Source organism: Oncorhynchus mykiss, chromosome 12, assembly GCF_013265735.2.
Source record: "Oncorhynchus mykiss isolate Arlee chromosome 12, USDA_OmykA_1.1, whole genome shotgun sequence".
Lineage (NCBI taxonomy): Eukaryota > Metazoa > Chordata > Actinopteri > Salmoniformes > Salmonidae > Oncorhynchus > Oncorhynchus mykiss.
In genome coordinates, this window is record NC_048576.1 from 64465874 (window position 1) to 64483797 (window position 17924).

Consider the following 17924-nt stretch of genomic DNA (forward strand, 5'->3'; position numbering starts at 1 on the left):
TTTGTTGGAGGCGTGCATGGCCACGCAGTCATGGGTGAACAGGGAGTACAGGAGGGGGCTGAGCACGCACCCTTGTGGGGCCCCAGTGTTGAGGATTAGCAAGGTGAAGATGTTTTTTCCTACCTTCACCATCTTGAGACCCAGGGCCTCAAGCTTCATGATGTGCTTGAACGGTACTATGGTGTTGAATGTTGAGCTGTAGTCAATGAACACCATTCTTACATAGGTATTCCTCTTGTCCAGATGGGATAGTGCAGTGTGATGGAGATTGCATCGTCTGTGGACTGATGGGGCGGTATGAAAACTGAAGTGGGTCTAGGGTGGCAGGTAAGGTGGAGGTGATATGATCCTTGACTAGTCTCTCAAAGCACTTCATGATGACAGAAGTGAGTGCTACGGGGCGATAGTCATTTAGATCAGTTATATTTGCCTTTTTGGGTACAGGAACAATGGTGGCCATCTTGAATCATGTGGGGATAGCAGACTGGGATAGGGAGTGATTGAATATGTCCGCAAACACACCAGCCAGCTGGTCTGCGCATGCTCTGAGGACATGGCTATGGATGCCGTCTGGGCCAACAGTCTTGTGAGGGTTAACACGTTTAAATGTCTTACTCACGTTGGCCACGGAGAAGGAGAGGTGGGGCCTGCAGTCCTTGGTAGCGGGCCGCGTCTGTGGCAATGTATTATCCTCAAAGCGGTCAAAGAAGATGTTTAGTTTGTCTGGATGCAAGACACCGATGTCCGTGACGTGGCTGGTTTTCTTTTTGTAGTCCGTAATTGCCTGTAGACCCTGCCACATACGTCTCGTGTCTGAGCCGTTGAATTGCGATTCCACTTTGTCCCTATACCGACATTTCTCTTGTTTAATTGCCTTGTAGAGGGAATAACTATACTGTTTTTATTTGGCCATATTCCCAGTTATCTTTCCATTGTTAAATGTGTTGTTTCGTGCTTGCAGTTTTGTGTGAATGCCGCCATCTATCCACGGATTCTGATTAGGGTAGGTTTTAATAGTCACAGTGGGTACAACATCTCCAATGCACTTCCTTATAAACTCACTCACAGAGTCAGTGTATAAATCGATGTGATTTTCTGAGGCTGCCTGGAACATTTCCCAGTCTGCGTGATCAAAACAATCTTGAAGCATGGATTCCGATTGGTCAGACCAGCGTTGAATGGTTCTTGTCACGGGTACATCCTGTTTGAGTTTCTGCCTATAGGACGGTAGGAGCAAAATGTAGTTGTAGTCAGATTTGCCGAAGGGAGGGCGGGAGAGGGCCTTGTATACATTGCGGAAGTTAGAGTAGCAGTGGTCCAGTGTATTGCCCGATTGAGTGCTGCAATCAATATGCTGATAGAATTTTGGTAGCCTTGCTCTCAAATTTGCTTTGTTAACATCCCCAGCTACAATAAATGCAGCCTCAGGATATATGGTTTCCAGTTTACATAGAGTCGAATGAAGTTCCTTGAGGGCCATCGTGGTATCTGCATGAAGGGGGATATACACAGTTGTGAAAATAACAAACGAGAATTCTCTTTGGAGATAATATGGTCGGCATTTGATTGTAAGGAATTCTATGTCAGGTGAACAGAAGGACTTGAGTTCCCGTATGTTGTAATGATTACACCATGAGTCGCTAATCATGAAGCAAACATCCCTGCCCTTCTTCCCAGAGAGATGTTTATTTCTGTCGGCGCAACACATGAAGAAACCCGGTGGCTGTACCGACTCCAACAACATATCCCGAGAGAGCCATGTTTCTGTGAAACAGAGATTGTTACAATCTCTGATGTCTCTCTGGAGGGCAACGCTTTCCTTAATTTATTTTTGTCTAGAGACTGGACATTGGTGAGTAATATACTCGGAAGTGGTGGGTGGTGTGCACGTCTTCAAAGTCTGACCAGGAGGCCGCTCTGTCTTCCACTTCTTCCAGCAACGTTGTTTTGGATCAGCCTCTGGGATTTGATCAAATGTCCTGGGTGGTGGTCCGAACAAAGGATCCGCTTCGGGCAAGTCGTATTCCTAGTCGTATTGTTGGTAAGTTGATGCCACTCTTATATCCGATAGTTCTTCCTGGCCATATGTACAGTGCCTTGCGAAAGTATTCGGCCCCCTTGAACTTTGCGACCTTTTGCCACATTTCAGGCTTCAAACATAAAGATATAAAACTGTATTTTTTTTGTGAAGAATCAACAACAAGTGGGACACAATCATGAAGTGGAACGACATTTATTGGATATTTCAAACTTTTTTAACAAATCAAAAACTGAAAAATTGGGCGTGCAAAATTATTCAGCCCCTTTACTTTCAGTGCAGCAAACTCTCTCCAGAAGTTCAGTGAGGATCTCTGAATGATCCAATGTTGACCTAAATGACTAATGATGATAAATACAATCCACCTGTGTGTAATCAAGTCTCCGTATAAATGCACCTGCACTGTGATAGTCTCAGAGGTCTGTTAAAAGCGCAGAGAGCATCATGAAGAACAAGGAACACACCAGGCAGGTCCGAGATACTGTTGTGAAGAAGTTTAAAGCCGGATTTGGATACAAAAAGATTTCCCAAGCTTTAAACATCCCAAGGAGCACTGTGCAAGCGATAATATTGAAATGGAAGGAGTATCAGACCACTGCAAATCTACCAAGACCTGGCCGTCCCTCTAAACTTTCAGCTCATACAAGGAGAAGACTGATCAGAGATGCAGCCAAGAGGCCCATGATCACTCTGGATGAACTGCAGAGATCTACAGCTGAGGTGGGAGACTCTGTCCATAGGACAACAATCAGTCGTATATTGCACAAATCTGGCCTTTATGGAAGAGTGGCAAGAAGAAAGCCATTTCTTAAAGATATCCATAAAAAGTGTCGTTTAAAGTTTGCCACAAGCCACCTGGGAGACACACCAAACATGTGGAAGAAGGTGCTCTGGTCAGATGAAACCAAAATTGAACTTTTTGGCAACAATGCAAAACGTTATGTTTGGTGTAAAAGCAACACAGCTGAACACACCATCCCCACTGTCAAACATGGTGGTGGCAGCATCATGGTTTGGGCCTGCTTTTCTTCAGCAGGGACAGGGAAGATGGTTAAAATTGATGGGAAGATGGATGGAGCCAAATACAGGACCATTCTGGAAGAAAACCTGATGGAGTCTGCAAAAGACCTGAGACTGGGACGGAGATTTGTCTTCCAACAAGACAATGATCCAAAACACAAAGCAAAATTTACAATGGAATGGTTCAAAAATAAACATATCCAGGTGTTAGAATGGCCAAGTCAAAGTCCAGACCTGAATCCAATCGAGAATCTGTGGAAAGAACTGAAAACTGCTGTTCACAAATGCTCTCCATCCAACCTCACTGAGCTCGAGCTGTTTTGCAAGGAGGAATGGGAAAAAATGTCAGTCTCTCGATGTGCAAAACTGATAGAGACATACCCCAAGCGACTTACAGCTGTAATCGCAGCAAAAGGTGGCGCTACAAAGTATTAACTTAAGGGGGCTGAATAATTTTGCACGCCCAATTTTTCAGTTTTTGATTTGTTAAAAAAGTTTGAAATATCCAATAAATGTCGTTCCACTTCATGATTGTGTCCCACTTGTTGTTGATTCTTCACAAAAAAAATACAGTTTTATATCTTTATGTTTGAAGCCTGAAATGTGGCGAAAGGTCGCAAAGTTCAAGGGGGCCGAATACTTTCGCAAGGCACTGTAATAACACTTCATATTTTCTGGAATAACCATGTAAGAAATAATACATAAAAAAAATATATATACATTGCATGGTTTCCTAAGGACTCGAAGCGAGGCGACCATCTCTGTAGGTGCCATATTGCATGATCAACGAAGGGAAGGAAGGCGGAGGGATGTTGAATCGGGTGTGAAGCAGCCTCACCGTTGCTTCCTCCTTCTCCTCAGACTGACCATAATATATATCCAGAAGGGAAAAAAAGCCAATTGTTATGCTCACTTAAATGTTCTGAAAATAACAACATTGGCAGGGCTATTCAAGCATAGCCAATATGCAGGGACAATGAATTTGGCATATAGCCTACTGCACAAACCTCATTGCTAAATAACTGTAATTAACTGGTTAATGTTGCATTGGCAAACGTTTAAATAATGTTTTATTTTTTTAAAATCTGAGTTGTAGATCGCGGCTTTCAAAAGGTTGGTGACCACTGATAAAAAGCTTCGATATATAATATAACAAAAAAGAATTGTACAACACCAGATGAAGCCACACCAAAGATGGCCGAAAAGAATGTCCATCAAAGGTGCCCTGCGAAGTGCCTGTGGGTTATGTCGAGATAAACAAATTGAGGTCCTCTTATCTTTAGCGAGCTAACTAGCTGAATGCTACCGTTCAGGTATTCGCATATGCGGTAACAGGTAAGGAAATCTCTCAATCTATCGATTTATGTCAGGGGAAATAACTTGGTCAAATTATTAGCACGAAAGTATCGTCATTAGTAAGCAGCTTTAGCTAGTTTTGATAGTAAAAAGAAATAGGCGACGCAGCTCATTGTTTTTAGCCACCCCCTAGCTAATTTAGCTAGCTAACGTTAGCAAGCACCAACAAGCGAACGCCATCTAGACAGTATCACTTGAATTGTAAGGTAAGTAACTAACAATTTACCTGTAAACGAACTTCATGTTATTAGCAAACTATGGTTACAGGTGGGTGGATGTAAGTTGGTTGGCTAGTTTGATGATTTGTTGCTAATTAGACTGCTAGCAGGGTAACTAGCTACTGACAATATCAATAACCAGAGCCATATGTAAGGGATAATCAACTAGGGGCTATGCGTCCTATGGAAAATAATGAACAAATCAAATTGTATTTGTCACATGCGCCGAATACAACAGGTGTAATTTGGGATCAAATATGCTCTGAAAGCAAACACGTTGACATGAGTACCCTGATATCGGGGAATTTGTGCCATTCTGATTTTTTTCAAATGCTTAGTTACACGCCATTAACCAACAATACTTTAAGAAGTTAAGTAAAACATAGAAAATAAAAGTAACATAATTAAAATGCAGCAGTAAAATAACAACAGCGAGGCTACATACAGAGGGTACCGGTACAGAGTCAAAGTGGGAATGTGTGTTGCGCGGAGTGGAAGTAACCTTCCACGGAGTTATTTTCCAGAGAACGCATAGAGCTCCTAGTTGATTTATCCCTTTTATACCATGGCTATAAATGGACACATTCGCAGGTAGAAATGTGTTCAACACCACTGAAGTAGTTAGCAAGTTTACTTCATAGCTACAGTAGTTGCCTTGGTAACCAAACAAACATATTTGCTAGTTTAGCTAACCTAACCATTAGTCCTAGCTTGCTAATATGGAAATCGAATTCAACAATGACAATAATGTTTTCAATTCGACTTTTGCTTTCAAATGCAGCTCTAAAATAGAACATGTAACATTGAAATAGCCGTTTAATTCTACCATGCAATTTAGGGAAATATTACACGCTCTAGAATACCCTTCAAGCCAATCAGAAACGAGTATTCAACGTTGTAGCCATTTAGTTATAAAGTGGGTGGTTCGAGCCCTGAATGTTTTGTGATTGGCTGAAAGACGTGATATATCAGACCGGTAACATAGGTATGACAAATTACTATTTAGTGGTCCAATTAAGTTTGTAACCAGTTTATAATAGCAATAAGGCACCTCTGGGGTTTGTGGTGCAGCATCCACTTAATTTCTATCTTAAATTAATAAGGGACATTTTGTATAGCTAGTGAAGATTAGCTTTCAAGTTAACTTCATGTCATAAGAATCATGAGTTTTCATGAGTAATGGCAAGTCAACATTTTACACTTACAGTTTAGCCATTTTCAGATGCTCTTATCCAGAGCGATCTACACAAGCAATTGGTGTTAAGGGCACATTGACAGTTTTTTTCACCTAGTCTGCTCAGGTATTTGAACCAGCAACCTTTCGGTTACTGTTCCAAGGCTCTTAACCACAAGGCTACCTGCTGGGCACATTCTAAATGTAATCTGTGTGTTACTAGTTTCCTGTCCAAAATTGTGATCAGTAAAGTAACGTTTGGATTACCCAGACTCAGTAATGTAATCTGATTACTTTCAGTTTCTTTTGGATTACGTTCGCTTTAAGAGACATTAGAAGAAGACAAAAATAATCCATCAAACACATTTGGTGTGTCATAGTGGTCTCTGACTTGTGGTCAGACACCTTCAGGTGGAACAAACTAAAACTGAATTGAATGTCATTGAGAAAACCAAGGAGTTATAATATATTTTTTCATCTAGTTTTTCAAATGTATCTGTAATCCGATTACTATATTTTTTGCTCGTATTGTAACTGATTGTAACCAGTGAGGTTTTTTGTAATAGTTTTACATGTAACTGATTACATGTTATCAATTACTCCCCAACCCTTAACCCAACTATAGTATATCTGGACATTTCCAATAAAAATGTTAGTTAGCAAAACCACTAGAGAACAAGGATGTGTAGCTATCTAGCCAAGTTAATTGAGTGTTTTTATGTCTCCCCACAGGACTGTGTTAATGAGTAGAAATGTCTGGTATCGCTCTTAGTAGACTGTCACAGGAGCGCAAAGCATGGAGGAAAGACCACCCATTTGTGAGGAGCTACCATACAAACAATGAAAATAAACTTGTTATGATGATTTGCAGAAGGCAAGCTTGTTCCTCAAAACTTATTTCCTCCCTCTCTCCCTCAGGGTTTTGTTGCTGTGCCTACCAAAAATCCTGATGGCACTATGAACCTTATGAACTGGGAATGCGCCATTCCAGGGAAGAAGGGGGTTTGTCAACTTTCACATTCTGTAGTTTTTATTCTAACAAGATCCAACAATCACTAGCAGTCTGTCAGAATGAGTAAACAGATATCATAGTCTTTCTTATCGTACATCAAAAAATGGCCAACACAAATGTAAACTGATGTGTTCTCAGTTAAAGGTGTTTTTTATAGTGTGTAGGCACTCCCTACAAACATACAATTCATGGATGTAATGACTATATTCTTCAATTCTCTAGACACTGTGGGAGGGAGGCCAATACAAACTCAGAATGCTGTTCAAAGATGACTATCCTTCCTCGCCGCCAAAATGTGAGTAATCCTGCACATGATTACCTCAATAGGAAGGTGTTGATGTCACTGTCTGATATATTTCCATTTGTTGGTTGATAAGATTATTACATAGGGAAGTGCAGCAGGGAAGTGACAAATGGGGATTGGGGGGGCTTCTGTTATAAGAAAAATGCATAAAATTCTTTGTGAATTCAGATGGTCTACATCGTGCTCCCTGCGCGGGGGAAGGGGGGTGTTGTATCATGCTGCTCTTGCTTTCAGGAGAGTGACGCGTGTAGCTTGTTGTTGTTGACCAATAGATCTAGAGCCTCCGTGTGGCAAGTTATTAGGAGATATCTAGGCTAATCAGTGGGAGATGGAATTAAAATGACAGAACTAAAGGTTAAATGAGAAGTACCGGCTACAACACCAGGAGCCAACAGATAGGCTGGTACTTAATAATCTGAATAGTTGTAAGGGGAGAAAGCACAGTTATGTAGTCTCAATTAGCCAAGCTAACATTAGCTAGCTTACTTAACTTGTTTCTCTAATTTTGATGCAGTCAAGACAGGTACTATGTAATCAGATGAGGTGATAAATAACTAGCAATAAGTTAGCAACCAAGTCGACTTGCGCTGGTAAACTCTCTCTCCCCTTCCTGTTCCCCTCGTCACTGATGTCTCACACCGCAGGTCCCCTCGCCGCTGCCTGCTTGAGCTGCTACTCTCATACTGTATATACAGTGGGGCAAAAAAGTATTTAGTCAGCCACCAATTGTGCAAGTTCTCCCACTTAAAAAGATGAGGCCTGTCATTTTCATCATAGGTACACTTCAACTATGACAGACAAAATGAGAAAAAAAATCCAGAAAATCACATTGTAGGATTTTTAATGAATTTATTTGCAAATTATGGTGGAAAATAAGTATTTGGTCAATAACAAAAGTTTTGTCAATACTTTGTTATATACCCTTTGGCAATGACAGAGGCCCTAGTCATTTTTGATATCGATGATAAGGAAGTCATCAGAAATCCTTTTTAATAGAAATCATCTATTCTATATCCTCTCAGGCAAGTTTGAGCCGCCCATTTTCCACCCCAATGTCTACCCATCTGGCACGGTGTGTCTTTCCATCCTGGAGGAGGAGAAGGACTGGAGGCCAGCCATCACCATCAAGCAGGCACATACACACATACACACACACACACACACACACACACATAAAGACATAAAGAATGGGAGAGGCTTCAGTGATTTCACCGGTTTGGAGGAATGTACGACATTGGCTCAACAGGCATCAAATTACTGTATATTTTACGTGGATCAATGCATGGTATTCCCTGGTCGTGTGATTGTCTTCTCATCTACATTGTTTTGTATTTCAATCCATTCTAAAAGCTGACTTCATCTGTTTTGTATTCACAGATCCTGTTGGGTATCCAAGAGCTACTCAATGAACCCAACATCCAAGACCCAGCACAAGCAGAAGCCTACACAATTTACTGGTGAGTTTCGGTTGAGATACTTTTCTCTTTTTGAACGTTGTACTGTATAATTGATTCAGGCAAAGGGGCTCTTAGTGTGCTTTATAAGACACTTGCAAACATACACAATCCCACTTAGTTAAACTGAAAAGTATAGCCTTGTTGAGTGATACTCAATTTTATAATGGACTAATCCCCCTTTGTTTCCTCTTTTAGTCAGAACAGAATGGACTATGAGAAGAGGGTGAGGGCGCAGGCCAAGAAGTTTGCCCCCACATAAAGCTCAGCCTGAGAAGCCTGATACAACACCTGGGTACTGAACAGCAAGCAGCACTTAGAGGACCAATCCAATGATCAATCTACAATTTGATATGTTCTTCTTCACATGAGAAAAATGTAATGTACTCTACATGAGAGCCATTTTAAAACAAAACAAAAAATTATTCTTTTTGTCCAAATTTCTTTTTGCCTAGTTCACTTCTAAAGCATGCTTAAATCACATGCCTAAAACGCCATTTGCATTTGTGATCTGTAAATCAGGAAGCTACTTTTCCTGATATTTAGTCTTATCAAATATCACTTATTTAATAACAAATCATTTCGAATTGTAGTGTCTGATGCATCATTTTGAAACAATCTGTACTTAAATAAATTAGCCCCCAAAATGCAGACAGAAAATCAATAAGTGAGCCTTATTTTTTGAAATGTCTGATCACATTGAATTTAATTGTAGATTTTTATTGGGATGTCTCTTTAATAAGATGGATGTCAGTGGTGAGAGTGTGCTGCATAGAGAGCTGAAGAGGTTTACCTCCAAAGACTTGAGTGTATGTACATAATATAAATATGTAGGTCCATATGGATCTTATGTTTTTTTCTATTGTTTTAGCAAGTTGATATTTGTGTGTGGTATTAAAGTAATGAACACATTTTAAATGTAAGAATTGTGAAATAAAGTTAATTGAATGGGAAATACAAAACTGTTTGTCCTTTGTCCTTTTTTCTTTGATAGTTGAATGTTTTATTGTCTGTGTGTGGTAAATGTACAGAATATTAGTATTTAGTAGGTATACTTTATTTGAACTGTTATGAGGGATTAAGCTATAAACTTTATTTCCCTGTGGTGGTGTTATATTGAATAACTGAATGACCTTTAGCTCTGAATATGGAGTTCAAATTTCAGGTAATGCGCTCTACTGTATCAGAGCGTTTTACGCGTCTTTTAGTATAATTGTGACATCATTATCCAGATAACGTGTTACTCTTCACGCTGATTGGACGATGAGTGGTGTTCAGAAAACTCTAATTTATTGAGGTAAGGTTAGCTGCAGGATCGCAAAAATACACAGTGACTGAGGCTCTGAATCGTAGCACAGATGTAAGTATATTTAGGCTAACTTTAATAAAATAATGTAAAATATAATTTTCACTTTCGGGAATTCTATTCCATGCACCTGGCACGTGATAATTAAACGCGCCAACGATTGTTCTCGTAGCCCACCTGTCCAAGCTACAATGTATTCATGTCAGGAAAATAAGATTGTCACATTTTTCCGGTTTGGTTCAGTTTGAGCTTTGGTTTAGGCTAAGATTTTATTAATACTATTACTGTATTGTATAAATTATTGATTTTGAAAGTAGACGCACCTGTCAACTGTGCAGAAGTAATCTTATCCGCGGGAGGGCAGCACAATATAATTTTCTGTTGGGTTTAAATGAACCTTTTCAGTGGCAAAGAGTCCTTTTGAAAGCCAATACTCTGTCAAACAGTTACTATAAGTCGAGAAAAGTACCATTTTAATCTCTATTAGCAGATGTTGATTTATGACTCATGGTTTCCCAAATGTTTGTGCATCAGATTTATTATAAAGGATCTTATAATGCTGCATCTTTTGATGGAACACTGGACAGTGAATGTTGACAAGGGAAACCTACAGGACTGTACCAACAACAAGAACATTTGTGGTCAGGCAGTGCATTCTTTAGTTCAGTTCTCTGCTTACATTACCTAGAATCCTCTTCGCCTCTTGTTTGTTAGTCAAGGCAATGACCTCCACCGGCCAGCCGGAGACAACAGTTGGAGACATGCCGCAGGTCAGTAGCGTAGGAGAGGGATGGAATAATTCAGTTTAAATACCAAAACTTGGTATTCCACAACAACCTATGTACACTACAAAGCTCTCAACTATGTTTTTGCAACTGTGTGCGTCTGCATGTGTTTGTGTGTTGAAGGTGAGAGTTTTAGCATGCCCCGAGGTTCCTTCTCTCTTTCTGCCTCACTATACTGACACAGAGTCAGCCTTCGTCCCTCCCCACTGCTCCTACCACAGCCTGGGACACTGTCTGCGCACCAACATCTTTCCAGGTCAGTGTTGCACCAGGTCACTGTTGGGCATCCCTGATTCAGTATGATACCAAAGTGAATTATCTGTGACAGAATTATCTGTGACATATACAGTCAAGGATTACGGTTCCTCTGTCTAATGCTCATGTTCTTTTCTTTTCCTGTCCATGTTTCTATTCTATTCTTCCCAGGAGCTCCTCTGGTGTGGAAGTCCCTGGTAAAAGACTCATACATCGTTCACCCCTTGCCTGCCCCTCCTACAGACCCCCAGTGTTGGTACGGCCGCAGGACTGATGACATGGGTGGGTGACCTGCTGCTAATGCCACTTATTGCTATATCAACTATTACTACCACTACTACTACCGCTCCTAGTAGTACTATGAATACAAATAGTGCTACATTATTCATAAAATGCTTTGATAATAAGTTAGATAATAGCTAAATAAAAAGCTAATAAGCTAAAAATAAACACCACTTATTTGATTACTACTACCAATGATATGACGACCGATCCTTGCTACATCCACTTATACCCAAACTCCCTTTTCATTCTCCTTCCTTTTATTTGTTCTTTCATAGTGAAATGGACAGAAAGAAACATTGTGAATCAGAAGTTGAACAAGACGCTAAAGGAAATGGAGAACAAAGGGTCTAAATGAGGCCATGATGCAGTGGCCATTTCACACCCTCACCGCAGCCCCCTATGCACCTTCCACATAATTTACACCTCTTTTTACACATATATCTACATGCAAGCCCTTACAAACCCTTTCTGGTACACTAGGTCATGCACACACTTGCACATGCACACACACACAACCATTGCCACAAACTCTCAAAACGTAAAAAAAACAACCCATGCTAAAACAACAATTTGTATGTAGACACAAGTTCATGATCTCTCTTTTGCTGCAATAAAAGCAGAACAGCATCCTTCACCTTCACCTGATGTTCTGTGTATTGTAGGGCTCATTTACTTCTGAGGGGATGTATTCATAGCTGTCATCAAAAAATCTACTCATAGTACTGAAACTCACTGAAAGTGATTATATGGTTAAACTAGTAATCTAATCCAGTTTCTATCGATATTCAGATGAAACTTTAAAATGTAAATTCAGTTTTACCAACAGAAGAAGATGACATAAACCACAATTAGGTGGTTACCACATCAACCAATGTTTTTAGGTTGGAAACTTGTAGTAGCTGCTTTGAAGTATTTTTCAAGTACTTTTTGAAGTAATATTGAAGAAAATGTTTACTTAATCTGTGCACAAGTCTCAAATGTACATGTAAGTAGCTGTAATCCCCCTGACCTTATTATCAATGAAATTGCTGAAATGACAAGAATAAGAACTGATGGAATGAATGAAACAGAAAATAATGAAAATGCTCAAAGGATGAACGGTTGGAGGGGATTTTTGTCTCGGATGTCTTTTTACCATGAAGAAGTAGCAGACTAATGCAAAGTGGCAGCATCACTGACGTGGTTTCAACGAAAAACCACAGAAACGGTCTTTTTGTCACAACCTCATCTCTATCTTTGTTGTCGTGTTCGGTCTAGAGGCTATAGAGACTATCCATACTGGGGCTTTAGAGGATAACATGTGTTTTTTGAAGTTATACTGATTCACTTTACTCACCCAACAATAAGACATAAACTGTCATACTGAGCCGAGTGGAAGGAATACTGAGATGTTGTTAATAATTAATCTCAAAAGATCATGTTCCCCTTTCTCCTGCTGACATTTAGTGGGGGGTTTTGTGCGTCATGTTACTCTTACATATTTCTTGACTGTGGTGTCAAATTAGGGAAATTCCAAATTCATGGCCATTAATATGGAATTGGTCCCCCCTTTGCTGCTATAACAGCCACTCTTCTGCGAAGGATTTTCACTAGATGTTGGTACATTGCTGCAGGGTCTTTCTTCCATTCAGCCTCAAGAGCATTCGTGAGGTAGGGCACTGATGTTGGGTAATTAGGCCTGGCTCGCAGTCGGTGTTCCAATTCCTCCCAAAGGTGTTCGATGGGTTTGAGGTCAGGGCTCTGTGCAGGCCTGTCAAGTTCTTCCACACCAACCTCGACAAACCATTTCTGTATGGTCCTCGCTTTGTGCATGCTGAAACAGGAAAGGACCTTCCCCCATCTGTTGCCACAAAGTTGTAAATCATATAATTCTCTAGAATGTCATTGTATGCTGTAGCATTAAGATTTCCTTTCACTGGAACTAAGGGGCTTAGCCCAAACTATGAAAAACAGCCCCAGATCATTATTCCTCATCCGCCAAACTTTACAGTTGATGCTATGCGTTGGGGTAGGTAGCATTCTCCTTGTACCGCCAAACCTAGATTTGTCCAAAGGATTGCCAGATGGTGAAGTGTGATTCATTACTCCAGAGATGGTGTTTCCACTGCTCCAGAGTCCAATACCTGCAAGCTTTACGCCACTCCAGCCGACGCTTGGAATTGAGCATGGTGATCTTAGGCTTCTGTGCGGTGCTTGGCTATGTAAACCCATTTCATGAAGCTCCCGAAGAACAGTTATTGTACTGACGTTGCTTCCAGAGGCAGTTTGGAACTCAGTAGTGAGTGGCAACCGAGGACAAACTATATTTACGTGCTACGCACTTCAGCACACGGCGATCCCATTCTATGAGCTTATGTGGCCTACCACTTCGTGGCTGAGCCGTTGTTGCTCCTAGACGTTTCCACTTCACAATAACTGCACTTACAGTTGACCGGAACAGCATTAGCAGGGCAGATATTTTACAAACTGACTTGTTGGAAAGGTGGCATCCTGTGACGGTGCCACGTTGAAAGTCACTGAGCTCTTCAGTTAGGCCATTTTACTGGCAATGTTTGTTTATTTTTTTGGTAGATTTTTTGTTTCTCCTTTACTTAACCAGGTAGGCCAGTTGAGAACAAGCTCTCATTTACAAACCAAAGTTTATTTGTCACGTGCGCCGAATACAACAGGTGTGTAGACCTTACAGTGAAATGCTTACTTACAGGCTCTAATCAATAGTGCAAAAAAGGTATTAGGTGAACCATAGGTAAGTAAAGAAATAAAAACAACAGTAAAAAGACAGTGAAAAACAGTAGCGAGGCTACACACAAATACCGGTTAGTCAGGCTGATTGAGATAGTATGTACATGTAGATATGGTTAAAGTGACTATGCATATATGATGAACAGATGCAGATATTCCGGGTAGCCATTTGATTACCTGTTCAGCAGGCTTGGGGGTAAAAACTGTTGAGAAGCCTTTTTGTCCTAGACTTGGCACTCCGGTACCGCTTACCATGTGATGTTAGAGAGAACAGTCTATGACTGGTGTGGCTGGGGTCTTTGACAATTTTTAAGGCCTTCCTCCGACTCCGCCTCGTGTAGAGGTCCTGGATGGCAGGCAGCTTTGCCCCAGTGATGTACTGTGCTGTACGCACTACCCTCTGTAGTGCCTTGCGGTCGAGGACCGAGCAATTGCCGTACCAGGCAGTGATGCAACCAGTCAGAATGCTCTCGATGTTGCAGCTGTAGAACGTTTTGAGGATCTCAGTACCCATGCCAAATCTTTTTAGTTTCCTGAGGGGGGATAGGCTTTGTCGTGACCATTCTAGTTTGTTGGTGATGCGGACACCAAGGAACTTGAAGCTCTCAACCTGCTCCACTACAGCCCCGTCGATGAGAATAGGGGCGTGCCCAGTCCTCCTTTTCCTGTAATCCACAATCATCTCCTTAGTCTTGGTTACGTTGAGGTTGTTATTCTGGCACCAACCGGCCAGGTCTCTGACCTCCTCCCTATAGGCTGTCTCATTGTTGTTGGTGATCAGGCCTATCACTGTTGTGTCGTCTGCAAATTTAATGATGGTGTTGGAGTCGTGCCTGGCCTTGCAGTCGTGGGTGAACAGGGAGTACAGGAGGGAACTGAGCACGCACCCCTGGGGAGCTCCAGTCGTGAGGATCAGCGTGGCAGATGTGTTGCTACCTACCCTCACCACCTGGGGGCGGCCCGTCAGGAAGTCCAGGATCCAGTTTCAGAGGGAGGTGTTTGGTCCCAGGATCCTTAGCTTAGTGATGAGCTTTGATGGTACTATGGTGCAACTGTGACCTGGCCAAGATAAAGCAAAGCAGTGCGACACAACATAAAGTTACACGTGATATAGAAACGTACAGTCAATAACACAATAGAAAAATCTATATACAGTGTGTGCAAATTTAGTAAGATTATGGAGGTAAGGCAATAAATAGACCATAGTGACAAAATAATTACAATTTAGCGTTAACGCTGGAGTGATAGATGTGCAGAAGATGAACGTGCAACTAGAGATACTGGGGTGCAAAGGAGCAAAAAATAACAATATGGGGATAACAGTCTGGAGGTTTGTTAACACATTGTCCAAAGAAGGGCCAGAGGTATACAGAATGGTGTCGCCTGCGTAGAGGTGGATCAGAGAATCACCAGCAGCAAGAGTGACATCATTGATATATATATACAGTGCCTTGCGAAAGTATTCGGCCCCCTTGAACTTTGCGACCTTTTGCCACATTTCAGGCTTCAAACATAAAGATATAAAACTGTATTATTTTGTGAAGAATCAACAACAAGTGGGACACAATCATGAAGTGGAATGACATTTATTGGATATTTCAAACTTTTTTAACAAATCAAAAACTGAAAAATTGGGCGTGCAAAATTATTCAGCCCCCTTAAGTTAATACTTTGTAGCGCCACCTTTTGCTGCGATTACAGCTGTAAGTCGCTTGGGGTATGTCTCTATCAGTTTTGCACATCGAGAGACTGACATCTTTTGCGGTCCCCAAAAGAATTGCCACCCCACACCATGACTGACCCACCGCCAAACCGGTCATGCTGGAGGATGTTGCAGGCAGCAGAACGTTCTCCACGGCATCTCCAGACTCTGTCACGTCTGTCACATGTGCTCAGTGTGAACCTGCTTTCATCTGTGAAGAGCACAGGGCGCCAATGGCGAATTTGCCAATCTTGGTGTCTTGGGCTGTAAGCACATCCCCCACCTGTGGACGTCGGGCCCTCATACCACCCTCATGGAGTCTGTTTCTGACCGTTTGAGCAGACACATGCACATTTGTGGCCTGCTGGAGGTCATTTTGCAGGGCTCTGGCAATGCTCCTCCTTGCACAAAGACAGAGTTAGCTGTCCTGCTGCTGGATTGTTGCCTTCCTACGGCCTCCTCCACGTCTCCTGATGTACTGGCCTGTCTCCTGGTAGCGCCTCCATGCTCTGGACACTACGCTGACAGACACAGCAAACCTTCTTGCCACAGCTCGCATTGATGTGCCATCCAGGATGAGCTGCACTACCTGAGCCACTTGTGTGGGTTGTAGACTCCGTCTCATGCTACTACTAGAGTGAAAGCACCCCCAGCATTCAAAAGTGACCAAAACATCAGCCGGGAAGCATAGGAACTGAGAAGTGTTTTGTGGTTATCACCTGCAGAGCCACACCTTTATTGGGGGTGTCTTGCTAATTGCCTATAATTTCCACCTGTTGTCTATTCCATTTGCACAACAGCATGTGAATTTTGTCAATCAGTGTTGCTTCCTAAGTGGACAGTTTGATTTCACAGAAGTGTGATTGACTTGGAGTTATATTGTGTTGTTTAAGTGTTCCCTTTATTTTTTTGAGCAGTGTATATCTGCAACAGTTTGGGTCTAGAGTGTCTCCCCCTTTGAAGATGGAGATTGCATAGCTGTGTGCTTGATTTTATACACCTGTCAGCAATGGGTGTGGCTGAAATAGCCGAATCCACTAATTTGAAGGGGTGTCCACATACACTATATATACAGAAGTATCTTATTTTCAATAAGTGTGGGTGTCACAAGCACTTTCATTATGTGGCTTTGAATTAAGTCTTAGCCCAGCTGTAACTTTTCACTATTCTAAAAATAGAAAACCAATTACGCTACCAATTATATAATATTTCTAAAATGAAATGTTTGAACACCAAATGAGACTCATTGTGGAGTTTAGGATATGATTTCAATCTGATTAGAATGATAGAATCTGGGCCCCACTTATAGTAATTACCAAACACTTTCTACTAAGCTAACATATGGAATTGTTTTAAGATGATCATACCAATGATCATTTAGCTATTTGATTTAGAATGTTATGGCCCTTTGGGTATCTTTTAATTGAATTTCTTATTATTTGATGAAACATTGAATTTGTCCTTACTGCTAATAGCCCATTGATAATGCAATTAACAGATGGACAAATGGACAACATAGCACATGGACAAATACATAGGTGAAAAATACATCAAAAGTAAGTAAAGTGTTTGTCCTATATCTGAGAGATATAAGAAAGATCAGGAAATTATTACATCTTTTTTGCCCATATTGAACCTTTTTTTGGGGGTGCTTTTTTTAACTGGTATCTGGGCTATCTTCTAACGAGTCTTGTGGGCACCCTAGAGCAAAACGGAGAACACTATCGTGTTCATGAGGTAATAATAGTTTGCATGTGGTGCTTCATTTTATCTGGTGGACAACAGTCTGAAAAATAACATGTTGCACCTTAACACCCGACTTTTCGAGCAAGACCTCACAAATGCCTATAGTTAGAAAACTTCCGAGGTGTTGTGATATGATTAGTACACCTTCTCTTTACAAAACGTTGTTCTCACCTCCTCCCATCGTACACCACAGTCGCCCCCCCCCCCCTGTGGTCTACAGATGGAGATTGTTTTTCTTATTGCCTCTGTACACAAATTACACATAACATTGAGGCCTAGCGCCAACTTCCTGCCACAAAGCGGACTCTGACCTTTCAACAAGCGTTGTGTGTGTCACCTACACCACCCCCGCCTCTCTTCTGCAAGCCTCCCTTTACCTATGTTGCAGAGTGAAAAGTACTCAGCCAGAACCCATATATCTGGGGGTGTCAAAAGTGCCATCATGGCCAAACCAACGCATTCACTCGCGTTCTGTGAACAAACAGGCAGTTGTTGCGACATAAGCCTGAACTTCACTTTGTTTGTTG

At 41.4% G+C, this 17924-nt stretch overlaps 2 protein-coding genes across 3 annotated transcripts; both read left to right on the forward strand.

Moving 5' to 3' along the window:
- The first annotated feature begins 4242 nt into the window (after positions 1 to 4242).
- Positions 4243 to 9538, forward strand: LOC110538025 (SUMO-conjugating enzyme UBC9). Of its 2 annotated transcripts, none has more exons than XM_021624559.2 (7): positions 4243 to 4393; positions 6539 to 6624; positions 6725 to 6808; positions 7041 to 7113; positions 8145 to 8254; positions 8500 to 8579; positions 8775 to 9538. In XM_021624559.2, exons 2-7 carry the CDS (start codon positions 6559 to 6561, stop codon positions 8836 to 8838), a joined length of 477 nt encoding a protein of 158 aa, XP_021480234.1. In that variant the 5' UTR covers positions 4243 to 4393; positions 6539 to 6558; the 3' UTR covers positions 8839 to 9538. The 2 variants fall into 2 exon arrangements, with proteins under 2 accessions (XP_021480234.1, XP_021480235.1); XM_021624560.2 differs by having other exon boundaries at positions 4392 to 4620.
- A 300-nt stretch (positions 9539 to 9838) lies between these two features.
- On the forward strand, positions 9839 to 12252 carry LOC110539154 (testis-expressed protein 33). The gene is made up of 5 exons (XM_021626114.2): positions 9839 to 9936; positions 10597 to 10652; positions 10791 to 10923; positions 11094 to 11204; positions 11483 to 12252. The coding sequence occupies exons 2-5, from the start codon at positions 10605 to 10607 to the stop codon at positions 11560 to 11562; spliced, it is 372 nt and encodes a 123-aa protein (XP_021481789.2). The 5' UTR covers positions 9839 to 9936; positions 10597 to 10604; the 3' UTR covers positions 11563 to 12252.
- Positions 12253 to 17924: the final 5672 nt, after the last annotated feature.

Bases quoted from the DNA above. Each gene is read 5' to 3' on its own strand.
- LOC110539154 (XM_021626114.2), top strand. From the start codon at position 10,605: ATGACCTCCACCGGCCAGCCGGAGACAACAGTTGGAGACATGCCGCAG. The intron at 10,924-11,093 runs GTCAGTGTTGCA...TATTCTTCCCAG, and splicing joins GCGCACCAACATCTTTCCAG to GAGCTCCTCTGGTGTGGAAG. The intron at 11,205-11,482 runs GTGGGTGACCTG...GTTCTTTCATAG, and splicing joins CCGCAGGACTGATGACATGG to TGAAATGGACAGAAAGAAAC.
- LOC110538025 (XM_021624559.2), top strand. From the start codon at position 6,559: ATGTCTGGTATCGCTCTTAGTAGACTGTCACAGGAGCGCAAAGCATGG. The intron at 7,114-8,144 runs GTGAGTAATCCT...ATATCCTCTCAG, and splicing joins TCCTTCCTCGCCGCCAAAAT to GCAAGTTTGAGCCGCCCATT. The intron at 8,580-8,774 runs GTGAGTTTCGGT...TTCCTCTTTTAG, and splicing joins GAAGCCTACACAATTTACTG to TCAGAACAGAATGGACTATG.